The 21,721-nt window shown below is 39.3% G+C and overlaps 1 protein-coding gene across 2 annotated transcripts in view; it reads right to left on the bottom strand.

The window, feature by feature from the left end:
* Positions 1 to 1,301: 1,301 nt before the first annotated feature.
* The window catches only part of LOC106095973 (serine protease gd), a 277,246-nt gene continuing 256,826 nt past the window's right edge, over positions 1,302 to 21,721 (bottom strand). For both annotated transcript variants that reach the window (XM_013263459.2, XM_059368101.1), the window contains exons 4-8: positions 15,884 to 16,480; positions 12,971 to 13,121; positions 6,727 to 7,039; positions 5,842 to 6,555; positions 1,302 to 2,326 (exon numbers count right to left, since the gene is read on the bottom strand). In XM_013263459.2, coding sequence (XP_013118913.2) covers positions 1,771 to 2,326; positions 5,842 to 6,555; positions 6,727 to 7,039; positions 12,971 to 13,121; positions 15,884 to 16,099 — 1,950 coding nt within the window. In that variant the 5' untranslated portion in view covers positions 16,100 to 16,480 and the 3' untranslated portion in view covers positions 1,302 to 1,770. The remainder of the gene's footprint in view (positions 2,327 to 5,841; positions 6,556 to 6,726; positions 7,040 to 12,970; positions 13,122 to 15,883; positions 16,481 to 21,721) is intronic.

Raw genomic sequence — 21,721 nt, 5'->3', positions numbered from 1 at the left:
CTAACTTTCAAAGGAGAAAAGCTAGCCGCTTGTAATTTTGCACAAACACTTTTTATTAGTGTAGGTCGGTTGGGATGGTAAATGGGCTACATCGGTCCATGTTTTGATATAGCTGCCATATAAACCGATCTTGGGTCTTGACTTCTTGATCTTCTAGAGGGCACAATTCTCACCTGATTTGACTGAAATTTTGCACGTGATGTTTTGGTATCACTTCATACAACTGTGCTAAGTATGGTCTATATCGGCGCATAACCTAAATATTTAGCTGCCACATAAACCGATTTGGGGTCTTGATATCTTCAGTTTTTGGGGGACACTATTCTTATCCGATTTGGCTGTAATTTTGCATGTGGTGTTTTGGTATTACTTCCAACAACTGTGCTAATTATGATTCAAATCGGTTTATAACCTGGTATAGCTGCCATATAAACCGATCGTGGATCTTGAATTCTTGAGCCGCTGGAGGGCGCAATTCTCATCCAATTTGGCTGAAATTGCTGCATGAGGTGTTTTTCTTATGACTTCCAATAACTGTGCTAAGTATGGCGCAAATCGGTATATAACTTGATATAGCAGCCATATAAACCGATCTGGGATCTTGACTTCTTGAACCTTTAGACGGCTCAATTCTTATCCGATTTGGCGATTTCTCTCGTGACCTTCAACGTACGTGTCCAATATGGTCTGAATCGATCTATAGCTTGTTGTATATAAGATTTACCCGGCCGAACTTTACGCGTTTTTCACATTCGCAAGTGATTGGGCTTTTTTTTTAGCGATGTGGATGGTTCAACGATAGGAAGTAGAAGTCATCTTCTTTCTCCTGTGGTTTCAGAATACGAAAACGTCTAATTGAGTCTTTAGCAGACTGCCACTTATACCTAACCAAACTTTTTTAGTTTCTCCCTTTAAAAAGAAACAGTGCAGAGAACTTCAAATTGCTATCCATGGTAGCGGGCACATAATTTTTGGCCCGGCAGACGGCGAAATACAAGGTAAATGGCAATGTTCGTTAAACATGAAATGTGAAATGCTTCTTTGGTTTGAAATTAGTACCAAAATTCATCGATTAAAGAAAAAATTCTAATTTGTAATATTTTTTGTACAGCTAGCAGGTTGAATTACATAACGCAAAGGGGGCTTGAGGCTAGGAATGAGCCTACCAAAGATCACAATACCCAAACTAGTTGATTGAAATTGTACTTTTTTTAGTAATAAGGGTCAGGTTGGGAAAATGTTATTTTATATTTCTTTAAAAAATTTCCGAATTCTTAAAAAATTCTGTTGTTCTCCTTGAACTCTTGTTGCTTTATTATCGGTATTCCACATATATACATGATTACTATTATTATTATTGTTTAAAACTATCACAGTTCATTTAAGCCACAATTAAATCTACTCACAGATGGTTTCCCTCTTTAAATATATTTCAAATATTTACAAAGTGGCTTCTTAAATAAATTTAATAAAACGAACTCTGTGGCTGGCACAGCAACATTGAAATTCACATCAACCCTAACACGCAAAAAAATTATTTTATATTCACACACAAAAAATTATAAAGGTACGAGAAAAAATGTCCATACCCACATCAATGAAAATCATTCATCCATCTAAGCAGCAGCAGTAGTATGCAGTTTGCATCATTCACTCCCTATTTTCTGTGGCCCACTACAAAATTGGGAGTTGTGGGGGCTCTGTGTGATATCGAATTCGTGCAATGAAGTCCAATTAGCTAGCTCCAATCATTCGTTCAATTCATTTTGCTCAAATGATGAAAGCAAATATCCAATCGAGAAATTTGGCCACATCCGTGTATATCACATATTGATTAATGCTGCAACTTCTTGTGCTGCTGGTGGGGGCTATGCTGGGACGTGCCTTCGCCTCCTCTACGTTTTTTGCATTCGAAGCGAGTGGCAATGATCCTGATACCGTACCTCTTAACATCCAACGATTGTTTTTCAAAAGCATCAGACCGGCACCAGAGTCTCCGGAACAGGGACCCTGAGTCGCCTGTCCATTGAATACCAAAGGCTTTGAGGCTAGTGATTTTGTTCCCAGGTTCTTATCAAACATCACACCTGCACAAAATGTTCGATTAGAGGTAAGGCTACGAAATTTGGGATTTGCAGCATAACAAACTTCATTTGACACTATAGGTGTGCTCATAATTTTCGGCACAGTACTGGTAGTGGACATTTGCTTGGTTATATTAAAACCACCCAAACCCCAGCCAACCACAATGCCGGGTTCCCCTTCAATGTATTCGATTTTAGTTGAGCCGGACCACATGCAGGCGGGTCGTATGAACGTATTGAACCTGAAATAAGTAAAACAAATCTGATCGCTTTAAAAAATAAGGGCGAGATATCACATGTAACTAGTAAGGAAAGGCCAAAGTCAGGTGGGGCGAACTGTGTCATAACCTACACCTACTACCCTATAAGTGGAACTTTGGCAGTACCACTATATCTAATTCAGGAACGATTTTGATGGACTTGGGCAGAGGTTTTTACAAGGTTACCAGTAAGGAAAGGCAAAAGTCGGGCGGTGCCGACTTTATAATACCCTACACCTACCCTATAAACACAAAAGGGGCGCTACATCTAATTCTGAAGCAATTTTGATGGACCTCAGCGGATGGTTTCATATGGATTATTAAATTCCTGTATCAAATTTCGAGCAAAGCAAATATGTTCAAAATGTAATAAATACAATTGACAAATGACAAAAAAAATTACCCAAAATCTGACAAACATATATATGGGAGCTATATCTAAATCTGAACCGATTTCGTGGAATTCGTCGAGGAAAGCGTTGTACAAAATTTTGTGAAGATTGGTGAATAAATGCGCTTGCAGTGGGTCTAGGAGTGAAAATCTGCCGATATATATATATATGAGAGCTATATCTAAATCTGAACCGATTTCTATGAAATGAAATCGCCAGTAATATCGAGAGTCATAAGGAAATCCATCCTGCCAAATTTCGAGATAATCGGTTAACAAATGACTATTTTATTGATGTATTACTGCAAATCGGACGAACATATATATGGGAGCTATATCCAAATTTGAACCGATTTCCATAAAATTCACCAGTAATATTGGGAGTCATAAGAAAATCCTTCCTGCCAAATTTCGAGAGAATCGTTTAACAAATGACCATTTCAATGATGTATTTCTGCAAATCGGGCAAACATATATATGGAAGCTATATCCAAATCGGAACCGATTTCTATGAAATTCACCAGTAACATTGACGGTCACAAAAAAATCCTTCCTGCCTAATTTCGAGAGAATCGACCATTTTATTGCTGTATTGCCGCAAATCGGACGAACATATATATGGAAGCTATATCCAAATTTGAACCGATTTCTATAAAATTCACCAGTAATATTGAGAGTCATAAGAAAATCCTTCCTGCCAAATTTCGGTAGAATCCGTCAACAAATGACCATTTTATTGCTGTATTACCGCAAGTCGGACGAACATATATATGGAAGTTATATCGAAATCTGAACCGATTTCTATAAAATTCACCAGTAATATTGAGAGTCATAATAAAATCCTTCCTGCCAAATTTCAAGAGAACCGGTTAACAAATGACCATTTTATTGATGTTTTTCTGCAAATCGGGCGAATATATATATGGAAGCTGTTCTATGAAATTCACCAGTAATATTGAGAGTCATAAGAATATTTTCTGCCTAATTTCGAGAGAATCGGTTAACAAATGACCATTTTATTGATTTATTTCTGCAAATCGGACGAACATATATAAGGGAGCTATATCGAAATCTGAAGCGATTTCTATGAAATTCACTAGTTATATCGAGAGTCATAAGAAAATCCTTTCTACCAAATTTCAAGAGAATCGGAAGATCGGTTTATATGGGAGCTATATGATGTTATAGACCGATTTGGATCGTACACACTTCATTCAAACTTTCAGCCAAATCGGACAAAGATTGCGGCTTGTAAGGGTTCAAGATGTCAAATTGGGAGATCGGTTTATATGGGAGCTATATCTAAATCTGAACCAATCTGCATTAATATTACATCGTTACTTTTCAACAGACGGACTGACTGATGTTACTACATCGACTCAGAACGTCGAAACGACCAATAATATATTTACTCTATGGGGTCTTACATTAATATTTCGAGGTATTACAAACGGAATGACTAGATTAGCACACCTTTATCCTTTAAAAAAACAAACCACTAAGAAAGTTTAAAGTCTTCGATTTTTTATTCCCTAGAAGTTTGAATAAGGTTTAGGTCCTATGATCGCTAATTATTAAAGAAATCATCGAGCAAAATTTCGTGGCAATCGGTTAACAAATTAAAATATTGTGGCAATATTAGTCGAACTCGGGCGAAGATATATATGGGAGCTATATCCAAATCTGAACTGATTTCTTCCAATTTCAATAGGCCTTGTCTCTAAGCCTTGTCTCGGAGACAGCTTGTAATTCAACCGGTGATACATCATCAGGGCCCAGCAACTTAAAGGTGTCTAAACTTTTTGTCGCCGAAAGGATTTTCGACTCTGACATAATTTCCCTAAAAACCACCGACGAATGCATACCAGTGACCACCTCCTCTGGCGTCACGGTGTCCGCTACAGAGTTTGCCAGGAAATGTATATCAAAGAGTAGTTCTATTGTTTTCTCACTAGACATTGTCCATACATTATCTGACTGAATGTATCCCACCATAATAGTCTTAGAGAAGAGAATCTCCCTAACCTAGATGCCTCAGATGTATCCTTCACGGAGCTGCAGAATTCCACACAGGATTTATTCTGAGCCTTTTTCAGCACGCCCTTGTATTTTCTTAGCTCAGCTTTATAGATGTCGCAATCGTGTGGTGCCGTTGTGGCTTTCGCCAAGTTAAAGAGCCTTCGTCAACCCTAACATGGACCAACCAGATCTATGTTTTACCATGGCGGTCACTGTTTGTAGTTTGTTTTAGCCCTTAGACACAAGCGAGTCGTTCTGTTGTGGAGATTTATCCTCAGAAACGGGACCATTGTCAGGTTTCAGAATTTACACTACTGTTGTGTTTGTCTCCTCTTCTGAGTCCGCCCGAAACCCATACTTTCAAAATTAATGACGATATATTAGCTGAAACTTAAAATATCTCTTAAACCGTTAGGGATATTTTGGACATGTTATCATGTTTTGTTTGAAGCTTTACCATAAAAAGAGAGTAATCAAGCTGATCGGCTCATAAATTACTGTTTGACAAACAATTCAAAATATGACATGCTCGAGTTGACCAACTTTCAAGCCCAATGTATCAGCTTATGGAACTATTAGGACCTGGACCTAATTTTGCATACTTATTGGAAAACACCTCAACATTAAAATGAAGCCCATTTCAGGTGTCATAAATGTGGGGACCTAATGAAATATTTGTACAATCGCAGTCAATATGATCTCACCCTGTAGAAATGCTATTTAAAGTTGTCGTGGTGTCATTCAAATGTCTCATGTCAAAAAATATTATAATTTATTAGGAGGCCAGTCCAGAGGCTAGATGGCAAATGGTATACACGTATCCCCTTTATTGGAATCTTTGTTGTTCCTTTTAGAGGAATGCCTCTTGCCTTAAGAAGTATACTCTCAAAATATGCTCCGACTTGAACCCTTAGGACGGATTGACTTAGAATAGGCCTAAAGAGCGTATATTGGTTGACTTGAACCCCACAGATTTAAGGTCAGACATAAAAGGTTTAAAAATATCTTAATGTTGTAAATCTTTGTTTTACAGCCCTCATCTCATGATAGAAAAGGTAAAAACGAAAATCTGAAGTAAAATTCTCACCTGACTTCATTTTTTAGCACCACCACAGCAATATCTGCATCATACGAACTCAAATGTTGATTATAATCCGGATGAATGAATATATCATCGACAGGTGCCGCCAAAGAGCCTTCTTCATTCCAATTTTTCAGATTGTGGCGCCCCAGAAACACTAATACTTCGTTGGCGGTATAACGTTTCTTGAACAACTGAAAACAGTGGGCCGCACTGACCACAATACGTTGCGAGATCAATGTACCACCACATTGATACGCCAAGGAGGTCAAATTATTGACATAGACCGCAGCCAGCCAGGGCCAAGCACCGCGTGTGATTGATGGTAACTCTTGGATGGTCATCGAACCATCATCTGTGTTTGAGGTGGGTGCTGCTGCTGCGTCATCGGATGAAAATTCGGCAGGATTGTCAGCATCGCTAGTAACCAAAGGTGGTAAATCACTGCTGTCATCGTTACTCTCGGCAACGACATCGACATCGTCATCCTGCACACCAAACCTGGGGCCACCCATGGTGATATTATAACTGTTAACGTCTTGCCTTGCCAGGGCTGAGGTCATTATGACACCAACTTTAGCCAAGGGATTTCTAATTGAAGAAAATGTAGAGCTGCTAGTGGAAGCTAAATCAGACTTTTGTTTTAAGGCATGCAAAACTTGAAAGCGTATACGGTCATCGATAGTGCCACAGATATCCTTTGAAATACGCACAGGAGTCCTGGAATAGCCAAAGAAAAAGGAAATCATTTTTCAATATCTTTCTTAACATCGATTTTCTTCTTGTCTGCCCATATCAGCGACCATGTATTAGTGGGTAGTGACAGAAGCTCTTAGCAAAAGATATTCAGATAGTCAGACAGGCAGTCAGCTACTCAATGCTCACACTTACTTATCCATGTTGCTAAGAGGCAAATGTTTGGTGCCAAATGCAATATTTGTTGGCCCCAGACCAGAGGAATCCTTGTGACCTGTTGTTAGGGGCGACAGCATGGAAGAGATGTGTGAAGAGCCGCCTCCCATTCCAGCAATACCACCTAATGCTGTCGCTGTCGATTGCGTTTGCGATGATGAAGGTAAGGCTAATGCAGAAGACGATGATGAAACTGATGATGCGGCAGCAGGCAATGATTGCTGCTCATCGGGCACAAATGTAAACTTCCTTGTATGTTCCAATTGTATTTGTGTCACAAAGATACTGTGATCTGTTTTTTAGATAATGTTCGTAGGTACGTCCGTCACGCACCCCTCGTCCATGGCGACACACCAAAGGCAGATAGGCAAACACACGGACAATGTTATAGATGTAGCATCCATATATACGGCAACATGTTGAATGAAGTTGTTTTGTCCGTACATAATAACATGGTGTTCGGTGTTGTGATTGTGATGGATGCATCATCACCATCGACATCATGGCGATGGTGACACGATGGCACACAATATTGATGGTGGATTGCAGATAATGTTCCATGTCAGAGCAGAGCGCGTCAAAGTAAATGTAGAAAATCAACACATTCCCCAAACAAACAAGCCATTGCCATTCCAGGATAACATAGAAAAAAAAATAACACAGAAGGAGAGAAAAAAAAGAAGTAGCAAAAATATAATAGTGAAAAAAATCAAATATAGACGTTATTAGGGTAATAGCCTATATGTAAGTCCTCTACACTATATGCATTATTTTAACACAGCAAAAATTTTGAATATTCATTAGGAAAAAGAAACCAGTAAAAGCGTGTTAAGTTCTTCGACCGGACCGAATCGTTTATATCCTTCACCAAGGATCGCATGTGAATGACTGATATGGGCCACACCTGTCATTATCCTAAGAGGTCAAAAAAATTTCATCTATAAAATTTCAGGCAAATCGGATATTAATTGCGCCCTCTAGAAGCTGAAGGAGGCCACCGTAGCGCACAGGTTAACATGTCCTCCTATGACGCTGAACGCTTGGGTTCGAGTCCTGGCGAGAGCATCAGAACACAGTTTTCAGCTGTGGTTTCCCATCCTAATGCTGGGGACATTTGTGAGGTACTATGTAAAAACTTCCCCCCAAAGAGTTATCGCACTGCGGCAGACCGTTCGGTCTAGGCTATATAAAGGAGGCCCCTTATCATTAAGCTTAAACTTGAATTGGGTAGCACTGATTGATATGTGAGAAGTTTTCCCATGTTCTTTAATGGAATGTTCATGGGCAGATTTGCATTTGCAAAAGCACAAGAAGTCAATTGGATGCTAAACGATGGCTGCTACATAAGTTTGTGGCATAGTCAAGTATTTTCTGGGTGCAAATTGACTTATCCTTTCGAAAATTTATTTGAAAAACAAATGGAATTAACTCGTGAACATTTTCGTTTTTTCACACCTTTCGACGTGGATTTTTATCACAAGAGTGAAGTGATGAACTTCAATCTTTGTATGGCGATGAAGCACTATGCTATAGCACGTTGAAAAACTGGTTTAATGAATGCGGACGTTGCCCACCGTCCACACAAACGGCCACTGTACCAGAGAACATCGATGCCGTGGGTGAATTTATAATGCAAAATTGTCATGTGACACACCGTGAGCTGGATAGGTTAAGTTGGTTAGGTTAAGTAGAATAGGTTGCCTACCATAGGTGAGTTCACTCGGAGGCCAGTTTGGCCCATGGTGATACACTCGAAAGAAAGAGACGAGAAAGAAGATGTGAGACCTCGGACAAAATTCAGAGATTATAGACGAAAAAAAAGAAACTGGTGGAAAGGAGGATCAGCGCGGGGTCACCCCTCTTCGGAACCATTCCGTTATGTCAACAAATCTCAAGGTACCTCCCAGAGGAACGTTCGCAAGATCACCCAGATTGCAGAAAAACCGCCTCCCTCACAAAGGAGCTCCAGCGGACATGAAATAGCAAGTATTCGATAGTCTCCTCCTCATCCTTATCAAGGCAACTCCTGCAGAAGTCATTGTGCGGTATTCCCATACTCGCTGCCGTGCGGCCTATGGCACACTGTTCAGTTATAACCCCTGTTCAGGTACTGGTGCATCTCTTCCTCCTAGCAACCCTAGCAGTCCGAAAATCATCTGGCGAACCCAATCTTGTTCACCCAGATTGCAGAAGAACCGCCTCCCTCACAAAAGAGATTCTGCGAATATGAAACAGCAAGTGTGCCATAGTCTCCTCCTAATCAAGGCAACTCCTGCAGAAGTCATTCCCATGCTGGGCGGTCTATGGCACACTGTCCGGTTATAACCCCTGTTAAAGTACTGATCGACCTCTTATTGAACGCCAGTAACTCCCTCCTCCTCCTTCGTTCGATGACAGGTCGAAGCGCCCTAGCAGTCCAGCAACCATCCGGCAGGCTCAATCTTGCCACCGACGCCGCACTGTGGGGAATTCGACCTCAATAGTGTCGTTTAATTCAAAATTGAAATTTAAAGCTATAATAAAATATGATACATCACTCGAAAGGGTATTCAATTGTCTTTCATGGCACACTGTTCAGTTATAACCCCTGTTAAGGTACAGATTGAACTCTTATTGAACCTCCTCCGTTCGATGACAGGTCAAAGCGCCCTAGCAGTCCGGAAATCATCTGGCGAGCTCAATCTTGTTTACCCAGATTGCAGAAGAACCGCCTCCCTCACAAAAGAGAGTCTGCGGATATGAAATAGCAAGTGTTCCATAGTCTCCTCCTAATCAAGGCAACTCCTGCAGAAGTCATTGTGCGGTATTCCCATGCTCGGCGGCCTATGGCACACTGTCCGGTTATAAACCCTGTTAAAGTACTGATCGACCTCTTATTGAACGCCATTAACTCCCTCCTCCTCCTCCGTTCGATGACAGGTCAAAGTGCCCTAGCAGTCCGGCAACCATCCGGCGAGCTCAATCTTGCCCCCGACGCCGCACTGTGGGGAATTCGACCTCAATAGTGTTGTTTAATTCAAAATTGAAATTTAAAGCTATAATAAAATATGATACATCACTCAAAAGGGTATACAATTGTCTTTTATATTCAGGAAAAATATGGTCTTGGCCATTTATCCTGGTTGTAGTATATTCAGGAACATGCGCTATTTTTATTTTCAACTAGCTGACCCGGGCTCGCTCCGTTGCGCCTTCCTTTACTTAATATGGAACAGGCTCGAATAATTTTTTCCCCTTTGGGAGTGTTTTGGGAAAGGGGTGATGCCCTAAATACATGGTCCCACATTTGGATATCAGATTCGTATTCTACTTACAAATACCTTTATTTGAGCTTCATATTGCGATGATCTGTAAAAAATTGCTGTTTGTAAAAATTGCTGGGGTATTTTGGGAAAGGGGCAGACCCCCAGAAAATTGGTCCCGAAAGTGGATATCAATTCGTGCTCTAACCCCCAATACCTTTCATTTAAGCCCGATTTAGGGGTGTTTTGGGGATTGGGGTGGCCCCCAAACACTAAGCCCGGAAAATATATCAGGAACGTGCTCCATTCTCTTATATCAAATTCGTTTTTAAATCTCGTTTAATATGTCCGGTTTGCCCTAAAAACTATCAATATTTACTTCCACTCTCTTTACGACCCAAATTGTATTGGTGAGCAAATACGTCCAATGGGCGGTTGTTATGGTGGTGGACGTCCGCCACCTGGATAGTTGGCCCCTAATGTTGATATCAGATACATGGGCTACTCCCAAATACCTATAATTTGAGCCCCATATTTCCATAGTCGGATAACATGATCGGCTTGGGGGATGGGCGGCCACTCAGTGAGTTGGACTTGAAAATATATATCGGATTCGTGTTCCACTCTAAAAACCCTCTTATTTGAGCCTCATATTACAATAGTCAGCAAATACTTACTATTTGGGTGGTGTTGTGGGGGTGAGGTGGCTCCATGGACACTTTTCCCGAATATTGATATGAGATTCGTGCTTAACTCCCAAAGACCTTTCATTTGAGCTCCATATTGCAATGGTCGTAAATTTGTCCCCCTGGGGGAGTGTTTTTGGGGAGAGGCGGCCCTCCAAACAGTTGGTCCCATATTTGGATATCAGATTCGATTTCTACACTTAAGTACCTTTTATTGGGTTGCCCAAATAGTAATTGCGGATTTTTTTAGGTCGGCCAAATGAAGTTGATGATGACCAAATCAAAGCATTAATCGAATTGGATCGTCATGTAAGTGAGAGTGAGATAGGAGAGAAGTTAAATATACCAAAATCAACCGTTCATTATCACATAAAAAGTCTTGGACTGGTGAAAAAGCTTGATATTTGGGTACCACATGTATTGAAAGAAATTCACTTTACAAACCGAATCAACGCTTGTGATATGCACCTTAAACGCAATGAATTCGATCCGTTTTTAAAACGAATCATAACTGGAGATGAAAAATGGATTGTTTACAACAACGTTAGTCGAAAACGATCATGGTCCAATCATGGTGAACCAGCTCAAACCACTTCAAAGGCTGATATTCACCAAAAGAAGTTTAGTCTGTCTGTTTGGTGGGATTGGAAGGGTGTGGTATATTTTGAGCTGCTTCCAAGGAACCAAACGATTAATTCGGATGTTTACTGTCAACAATTGGACAAATTGAATACAGCCATCAAGGAGAAGCGACCAGAATTGGTAAATCGTAAAGGTGTCATATTCCACCAGAACAACGCTAGACCGCACACATCTTTGGTCACTCGCAAAAACTGAGTGAGCTTGGCTGGGAACTTTTGATGCATCCACCATATAGCCCTGACCTTGCACCATCAGACAACCATTTATTTCGATCTTTGCAGAACTGCTTAAATGGTAAAACTTTCGGCAATGATGAGGCTATAAAATCGCACTTGGTTCAGTTTTTTGCAGATAAAGGCCAGAAGTTCTATGAGCGTGGAATACTAAATTTGCCAGGAAGATGGCAAAAGGTTATCGAACAAAATGGCAATTATATATTTGATTAAAAATCATTCTAAGTTTTATTAAAAATGCATTTACTTTCTTTTAAAAAATCCACAATTACTTTTTGGGCAACCAATATTTATGCCCCATATTCCCATGGTCAGTAAATAAGTCCTGTTTGGGGGGGTGGTTTGGGGAAGAGGTGAACTCCCAGAAACGTGGCCCTACATTTGGATATTAGATTCGTATTCTACTCGCAAATACCTTTCATTTGAGTCCCATATTGCCATGGTCGGTAAATATGTCCGATTTAGTGGTGTTTTCGGGGTTGCGAGGGGGTCCACCTAACACTTGGTCCGACATTTGGATATCCGATAAGTCTTCTTATCCGAAATACCTTTCATTTGAGTCCCATATTGTCGTGATTGGTCTACATATATGTTTGGTAGGTTTTAGGGTGGGGCGTCCCCCTCTAGGTACCCCATCCGAAATTTGGATACAAAATTTTTATTTTTAGGGTACTATATGAGAGTACACAAAATTTCGCTTAAATCGCACCGTGTCGTGATTGGTCTACATATATGTTTGGTAGGTTTTAGGGTGGGGCGTCCCCCCTAGGTACCCCATCTGAAATTCGGATACCAAATTTTTATTTTTAGGGTACTATATGAGAGCACACAAAATTTTGCTTAAATCGCACCATCCATCTCCGAGACATTTCTGAAAATTTGAGTAAGGGGGAGGGTCCACCCCCCCTTCAGATAACAAAAAATTTAGTACCCTATTTTCAGCACGGGATCATTATGCACCATATGTGAAAATTTCAAGAAAATCGGTTCAGCCGTTTCAGAGTCTACAAGGAACACACAAACAAACAAACACAAATTGATTTTTATATAGAAGAAGAAGAAGAAGATATGGTAACTAGTTCCTTATTCAATAGAATTAGATATGAATCCATGGGGGTGGGTACCCATAGCTCATCCCGTTCGAACTTAACGCGCTCTCACTTGTTACACTTTAACAAACCTATATCCTTAGCATTAATATCAAATAAGTGGCAAGTAGGGTATTGTAAAACGAGACAAGAAAACAACAACAAAAGATAGTCTGTCTTTAATATTAAATACTTGGTGTTAAATTGTAAATTCTTTTGTGTTAGTTGTTTTCATTTCTTGTTTTCTTTTGTTTTCTTTCTCATGCTGTTGCTTAACCTTTGGATATGTTTTCATTTCGGCCGTACGCCTTCGATCAACATCAATGACTTACCTGCTGCTCCAAGACAAACAACCTGATTATTCGTTGTGATTTGTAACAATTTGGGTGGGAAGTGATTTTTCGGAAATTTAATTTTATACAGTACCGGTGTGTCGCTCAAAAATTGCCCACGCGTCAACAATTCAATTTCACCCAAATAATTCTGATGATTTTCTCCACATCGTCGTTTTTCATGGTATAAGGTCAACAAATAATAAAATCACACCAAAAAAAAAGAAGAGGAAAAAAGAAAAAAAGGATTAAATTAAACAAGGATATATTTACCATAAAGGAAATGTTGTCGTAAGTACAAACAAAGAAAACAGAATAAACTCCCTAGAAGTTAATGAAATTTAAAAAAAAAACAACCATGGGAAAAACGGAGAAAAAATAAGGAAAAACAAAACCGATATAAAAAATAAATATTGTTATTTGGTTCGCAAGAAAAAGGATTACTCAATTAATAGAATATTTAATAAGATTTGGTTTTTTCCATTACATTTCGGTAATTTCTGTTGTGAAAAATTGTTTATAAATACTAAATGAAAATGATGCAAAAATATTAACCTACGGCGCTGTCAAACTGACGCTGTATAAAACCATAACTTGGACTTTATATCTTCAGTTTTATTGTAATTGATGTTTCTACGTGCTCCCATCTAATAGGGCCTTGGTTTTGTTGCATTAATGATGGAACTCGCAATAATACAGTTGGTAAAGGCAATTTTGTGTTTCGGTGTGCCTTGCGTGACGAGGTTTTAGAATTTTTTGCAGTCTAACGCAATTGGTCCCGATGGCATCGAACCTAGGTTTATACGAATATCGTTCACAACACACTTCTTTAATGATATCTTCACTTGAAGCACTTATCAATCTGGTTGGAAGCTTGCAAAGATTATACCAGTACCCAAAACCAATAAAGAATATCGGCCTAATGCTGTTCTGTGCTATCTTTCCAAAATATTTGAGAAAATCATTCACAAACAAATTATGGAATATCTACGCCTCAGATCCCTGATCACTGATGAAACTATCTACTTTTAAAACTAACCACAGTTGTATAACACCTTTTTAGAAGTTTCTGAACAGGGCCTCTAATACATGTTTTCTTGTTTTCTTTAAACACTCGAAAGAGTTTGATATCGTTGATCTTTGTTTCAAACTCTTCCAATTTTTTGAGTTTTTCTAACACGTCTACTAGACTTATAGAGTTCTACCTCACTAGCAGGTCACAATCGGTATATTTAGAGACCATGTCCGTCCGTCCGACCGTCCGTCAGTCAAAACAATGATAGCGGTCTAACACGTAAAGCGAGCCGCTTGAAATTTTGCACAGATACATAATATTGATGTAGGTCGTTGGGGATTGCAAATGAGCCATATCGGTTCAGGTTTGGATATAGCTCCCATATAGCTCCCTAGAAGCCGATATTTATGTAAGTGAAGATAAATTCCGAATTTAACTAGTGGAGACACAAACCACGGACTTAGCAGTCCTCTGGTACTGGCATTAGCAGAATACTGTTAAGCAAGTTTGCAGGCAGTTAATTAATTAAAAAAAAAAATTGTTCATAAAAAGTTAATTTCAAACAACACAAAAAAGCAAAAAAAAGAGATATAGAAAATAAAAAGGTTATCCAACATTAAAAATTGGTTCCCTCAATATCCGCAAGGTGTACTAACAAGATCAAGAGGATTGTAAAATTGATTGGTCCACTGTGCAAATATGGAAAAAAGTAAGTCGATGAGACCTGCATGAAACGACAGCCAAGGAAGCCTAGTTTCTTATACATATGCCCATATTTTCCGAATAATCGTCTACCTATCGAATTTTTGGCAAGAATTTTAAAAAAATGCCAAAAACTCGATAGTTAGACGATTACTCGGAAAATATGGGCATATGTATAAGAAACTGGGCTTCCCTAGCTGTCGTTTGATGCCGGTCTCATCGACTTACTTCTTTCCATTCTTGCACAGTGGACCAATCAATTTTACAATCTTCTTGATCTTGTTAGTACACCTTGCGGATATTGAGGGAACCAAATTTTAATGTTATTAAAACAAACCTTTTTATTTTCTAGATCTTTTTTTTTTGTTTGTTGTTTGAAATTAACTTTTTATGAACGGATTTTTTTTTTGAAATAAATTAATTGCCTGCAAACTTGCTTAAGAGTGTTCTGCTAATGCCAGTAACAGAGGACTGCTAAGACAGTGGTTTGTGTCTTCACTAGTTAAATTCGGAATTTATCTTCACTCACATCCGATATTTTTGTCTGATTTAACTGAAATTTTGCATGTAGTGTTCCATTATGACTTCAAACGACTGTGCCTAGTACGGTCCGAATCGGTCTATAACCTGATATAGCTCCCATATAAATCAATCTCCCGATTTGACTTTTTGAGCACCGGGAAGCCGCAATTTTTGTCCGATTTGGTTGTACAGCTCCCATATAAACCAATCTCCCGATTTGACCTCGTGACTCCTTACAAGCCGCAATTTTTGTCCGACATTTAGGCGGAAATTTTGAATGCGTCGTTTAGGCGGAAATTTTGCATGCGATGTTCTGTTACGACTTCCAACAACTGTACCAAATACGGTCAAAATTAGTCTACAAACTGATCTAGCTTTCTCGATCATCCTTGTTCGGTTATTAGAAGCATTAATTTTTAATGGTTTGACAGAATTTTGGTATGTAGAATAAAATTGTGCCCTACAACTAAATTTATTTTGTATACATTTTTAGCCGAATCCATTGTGGTGGTTCCCAAGATTCGGCCTGGCCGAACTTAGCATGCTTTTACTTGTTTTACTCTCACACTCTTATTAGTTCTTCGTGGCATAAATTTCTCTATACGACCTAATACATTTTTGTTGACAACGTTCCATTTATAGCACAAATCTGAACACTGTTGTTTTTGACTTACCGTAGTTGGCTTACCCCTCATGGAAAGCGTAACACGCAAATGCAAAGCTTGTCCAAAGTCAGGATTACGCACCGATAAAATGCCAAACCATTCGGAGCCATCGAAACGATACTGGAACATTTTAGGGCATGGACTTATGGGTATGCCTTGTGTGAAGATCTTGTTGATGTGCTCAAATATGATAAACATCAGAGTGGTAATGTGGAACTTCATCATTACCAATTATTTATGGATATTTTAATCACTACATTAGTCTCTTAGCGATTTGTTGCAAATCTCGGAATTTTGTGTTTATTTATAATTTTTTTTCTTTTGTTTAACGTTGTTTACTTTTTTCCAAAGTACTTCTGTTATTCTTTGCACTTTCTTGCCTTCTTTCCTTCTTACATTTGCTCTGTGAATGCATTGAACTTATTTGCAATAACCACTACACTGCAATGTTAATATGTCATTTCAAACGGTAAGAAAGAGAGCGCGAGAAAAAGAGAGTTGATATGCAAGAAACATATGGCAGATATTTGTAGAGACTGTGAGAGACTATGAGTATAAATTGTAATTATCTAAGCTGTGCCAAGCAAATAGATAAATGCTTTCATTCTTCTGAAAAGAGAAAGACAGAAACGGTTATTAGTTTTTGGAGAAACATATTTAGATAAGAAAAGCAATTATCTTTTGATATGTCTCTTATCTTAAGGCTCTATTACACGGTATGTAGGTTTCTTATTACATGTCAAATTTAGCACATGTTGAGTTGTACATGTCGCACAGAGGGATGAAAAAAAAAATAAGCGGTAATAAGTCTGCCATTTTGGAACGGATATAGTTATCTTCATGAAATTTTAGATGGTTATAGCTAAGGTGTTATCCAGTTGGAAGCTAAGGTATTATCCAGTTTATTTGCAAATTGGTGGGTGTTCAAAGTTGGTCACCTCTGCCTTACAATATTTTGTTCGGGCTGTCAAAAGGTTATTTTTGGTCCGATTTTCATGACGGACGGACAGACACACGGACATCGTTAAATCGTCTTAGAATTTTAGGACGATCCGAAATATATATACTTTGTAGGGTCGGAAATAGATATTTCGATGTGTTGCCAACGGAATGACTAAATGAATATACCCCCTATCCTATATGGGTATAAGAATGTGATAAAAATCCTTTTTTGGCATTTTTTCATACAAAAAGGTAATTTCATTGTTTCGTCTCTATACAGAAAACTTGGCCCAGCCCTATCTATTTTGTATACTGTACTGTAAAGAAGACTTAATGTAGAGGAGATCTGTGAAGTACAATATTGACATTTTTTAATTAAAAAAAAACTGGGAAACCCTTCGAGTTCTCAAAACACAAAGCCGAGACCCTTAACCTTATAACATATTTTCATTGCCCCCAGTAATAACTAATAATTGCATGCATCTAGGGACATTTTTCTAAAAAATGACAATTTTGCAAACATCTTTCCCCAGTGTGGGAATATTGGGTGTTTTCATCAAGAAATGTGGCCAAAATTTGTGCTCATTAGAACGATATCTTTAGCAGTTTTGGTTTTATCATATTTTTCAATTTGAATTTTATTTTTCACAAAAGTCTAAGAACACGAAGATGGGGCGATTGCACCAGGGTCCACTTCCCAACAGACGACTGGTCAGCAGGGGCTTTTAACGAAGACTCTAGCAAACCAGTACGCTCATTAAGAGGTTGGAATAATAAAAGACGCATCGCTCTCCGGTTTATGATCCTAAAACTCACACCGATAAGGAGAGAGGATCCCTTAATTGGGCTCGGAGATTTGTCGAACGGGCTATTCTAAGGGCTAAACGTCTAGATTCGAAACTGCACCGCAGTCTGCCAAAAGGCTGTGGTCACCTGGATGGCATCATATGGGTCCAAAGACATTTGTTAACGACGCTAAAGGCCACTTGGTGATGGTAGTTGTCGACCAGGAAGAAGAACAGGGCTGTATACCTAAGAACAATTGAATAGGGATAGTCAATGGGCTGTCATCTGTATACTCCGATGTCCTTGCAGAATTGCCTGGGCCTCCTCCAGTCTGTGACGATGCAGGCTGGTATCGGGGCCGATACAAACTACTTTCTTTCTTTCTTCGCTTAGAAGATTGACAGGATTTGGCAGGAGCGGCACTGCATTCGGTCAAGAAGGAAGTTTTCCTTCTCGACCAATGGGCTACGCTCGGATAACAAGGATTCCCTCAGATCCTGAATCCATAGTTGGGAGACAAAAGGACTGTAATCCCAATCTTTCAACCACTGACTGCAAGATTGGTAAATTGGATGAGGCTGAAGGCGATCGTACATACGCAGTATTCGTAGTGTGAAGGAATTGTGTCCTACGAATCAAACAAGTTGAAACTGAAGGTGTACAGAAGCGGTGGGGTTGTTGAATGAGGATATAACTCAGCAGTTGTTGCTGAACACTTGTCTGAGGAACAATCGACCACATCTCCAAAGTCTGGCGGATTTCAGGAAACTGAAAATCCCTCCTGTCACGATCAAAACTGGAGGCAAAGGCGTCCAATCGGGAGCCTACAGTCTGCGCGGGGAAGGACGCAACAGATAACTCAACAGCACCTTAGTAGAAATTGTCCACACCGCAAGTGGACAGTGTCCTGAGGGAGAGTGGTTCCACTGCTTTCTCAACTGCACTTGCATGCATAAGGAAATTCATCATGGCAAGATTAGACGAATCTTGTGAGGATGAACTCCTGGCGGATTCAGAAGACGAGGCTAATGCAACAGTGGTGGAAATACTGAATCCTGACTATGGTCCAGTTTATGAAGTCAAATCGGGCGATCGGTTTATATGGGAGCTATATCAGGTTACAAACCCGATTTGAACCGTACTTGCCACAGTTGTTAGAAGTCATAACGGAACATTGCATGCAATATCTCAGACAAATCGGACAAAAACTCTTGTTTCTAGGAGCTCAATAAATCAAATCTAGAGATCAGTTTATATGGGAGCTATGTCTAAATCTGAACCGATATGGCCCACATGCAATCACCAACAATCTACATCAATATTAAGTATCTGTGCAAAATTTGAAGTGGCTAACTTAACGGGTTCGACCGCTATCTTGATTTCGACAGTCGGACGGACGGACATGGCTAGATCGACTCAGAGCGTCGAGACCATCAATGATATTGGGTTGACCAAAAAGTAATTGCGGATTTTTTAAAATGCATTTTTAATAAAACTTAGAATGAACTTTAATCAAATATACTTTTTTTACACTTTTTTTAAAGCAAGCTAAAAGTAACAGCTGATAACTGACAGAAGAAAGAATGCAATTACAGAGTCACAAGCTGTGAAAAAATTTGTCAACGCCGACTATATATGAAAAATCCGCAATTACTTTTTGGGCAACCCAATATATATACCTTATGGGGTCTTAGACGGATATTTCAAGGTGATATATTCGGAATGACTAGACTAATATACCGCCATCCTATGGTGGTATGTATAAAAAGTTGAATATCATCTCACGATATCGCTCACCTTTCACAGTTATGTTACAATTCGCATCATTTTTGAAGAAGTACGGTCCAATGATACCACCAACCCATTAAACGTACCAAGCTGTGACTTTTTCTGAATGCATTGGTAGCTCTTCCAATGCTTTTGCCTGATCGTCACTCCAAATCGACAATTCTGCTTACTGACGTAACCATTGAGCCAAAAATTTGCTTCGCCGCTGAAATCAGAAGCGAGCGATGAACTTTCTTAACAGAGCACGCATTTTCATAATAAAATTCAGTAATAAAATTCAATAATTTGCACGCGTTGTTCGTTTTTAAGACGATTCGTGGTTAAATCATAGATCAAACTGAAGATGTTTTGCAGTGAAACAAAATTGAAACGTGTGTGAGCTGTTTAAACCAGTGTTGTCAAAAAGATAATGCCTAAAAATTCACCCCATATATATATATTCTTGATCGTATTGATATTCTGAGTCGATCTAGCCATGTCCGTCCGTCTGACGAAATCACGACAGCGTCCGAATGAATAACAATATCCGCTTGAAATTTTTCACAGATACAGATATGACGGCTCGTATTTTGATGTAGCCCTAATATAAACCAACCCCAGTTTTTACTTCTTGAGTCCCTACAGTCCTTAATTTTCATCCCATTTGTTTTAGGTATGGCACAAGGACTTGGTTTCTGATTTCCACCAGCAGTGCCGAGTATGAAATGAATCGGTCTTTATAATGGTATATGACTTCTTGAGCATCACAGTCTTCTGTTCTGACTTCCAACATCTGTGTAAAGTATAATCCGAATCGGTCTATATACTTTCTAGCCTCCATATGAACCCATCCTCGGACTTGACTCCATAAGCTACTATAAGCCTCAATTTTCAGTTGATTCGACTAAAATTTCGCACTACGACTTAAATAAAAATCAATTCCACCTGATCCCTCACTGAGTCTCTCCTCTTTAAATCGCTGACTACCCGCGGCTGCATTTGCAGTTATTCCTCACAAATATGAAGGTTTTCACTATCCGCAACCTGTCGACGTGTTTGGCAGCTTTCAGCTAATCTTCCCGTGATAACAATGAACAACACACAAGTAAGAACTTAAAGTTCCAGCCCGTGTGCTGCTTATAGTTATGCCGTGTTGGCCAGGGTATAACTGTTATTCTTGTTAATATTTTTAGGAGGACACCGTAGCACAGTGGTAAACATGTCCGCCTATGAAGCTGAACTCCTGAGTTTGTATCCAGGTGAGAATATCAGAAAAAATTTCAGTGTTGGTTATTATCCTCTCCTAATTATCCTGAAAAAAACTTCACTCAAAAGGTGTCCACTGGGCACATCGTTCGGACTCGGCTATAAAAAGGGGGCTCCTTATTATTGAGCTTAAAACTTGAATCGGACATCAATCATTGATATGTGAGAAGTATGCCTTTGTTCCGGAAGGGAATGTTCATGGGGAAATTTGCATTTGGAATATTTTTACCAAACACGGCATTAAAAGAGTATCTTAGTATTTTAGTTCTTAATTAAAGATTTTAAAACTACATAGTCCCAAGGAATGTGTATTTTAGTACTTTGGCGTTTGGACATTGACGAATAGTTAAGCCCAAAGGAACACCTGCGACTTCCTAGAATTCGGTCTTATTTATGCACTGCACTGGTGGCATTGACTTGAATGTATTTGTTTTGAAATCCTGAATCCCAAACAAATACAACTATCGTCTCTCGCCCATTTCTTTTCAAAGCGCATGAGCCAACTCAAACATTTCCCCTCCATTCCAGTTTACGGCGAATTACTGTGGCCACGGTGGTGTGATGGAGAAGAGATGAGCCTCTTATTGCTGGCTGTTAGGCTTTTGGCATCTCACTATACTCGATTATGTTGCATGCAACAAGTTGTAACCTGTTGTTTTAAAGTCCCCATAGATTGCGGTGATATTTATCCTTCAACACACTCATTTTCGTTTTTGAAATTGGAAATCTAGCTTTGAGTTAACCACAAAAATGCTACTACATATACCACTGCACAAGGATTTCATTTGTGTGTGCGTGTGACTAGGGGTGTGAGGTGTGCTTTCTGCATTTGTGTTTGGTGGATTCGTGGCGATAACCAACGTCGGGGGAGAAGAAAGAAAAGTTGTTTCACAACTTTGTCTTCCATGGGTAATGGGTTTAAAAATATGATCATTGTCATCGACCGCATAGAGACGCTCATAATAGCTTGGTTTATGGCTAAATTTTTCTTGTTACGAGTATGCTCTATGAAGCATACCATAGGATGGGGGGCATATTACTCTACGCATTCTGAGTGTAATACCTCGCAATATTTATCTGAGACCT

This window comes from Stomoxys calcitrans, chromosome 4 (genome assembly GCF_963082655.1).
Source record: "Stomoxys calcitrans chromosome 4, idStoCalc2.1, whole genome shotgun sequence".
In the NCBI taxonomy this organism is placed as follows: Eukaryota; Metazoa; Arthropoda; class Insecta; order Diptera; family Muscidae; genus Stomoxys; species Stomoxys calcitrans.
The sequence above is the reverse complement of the archived record's forward strand: the minus strand, read 5'-3'. Positions and strand labels throughout refer to the sequence as shown.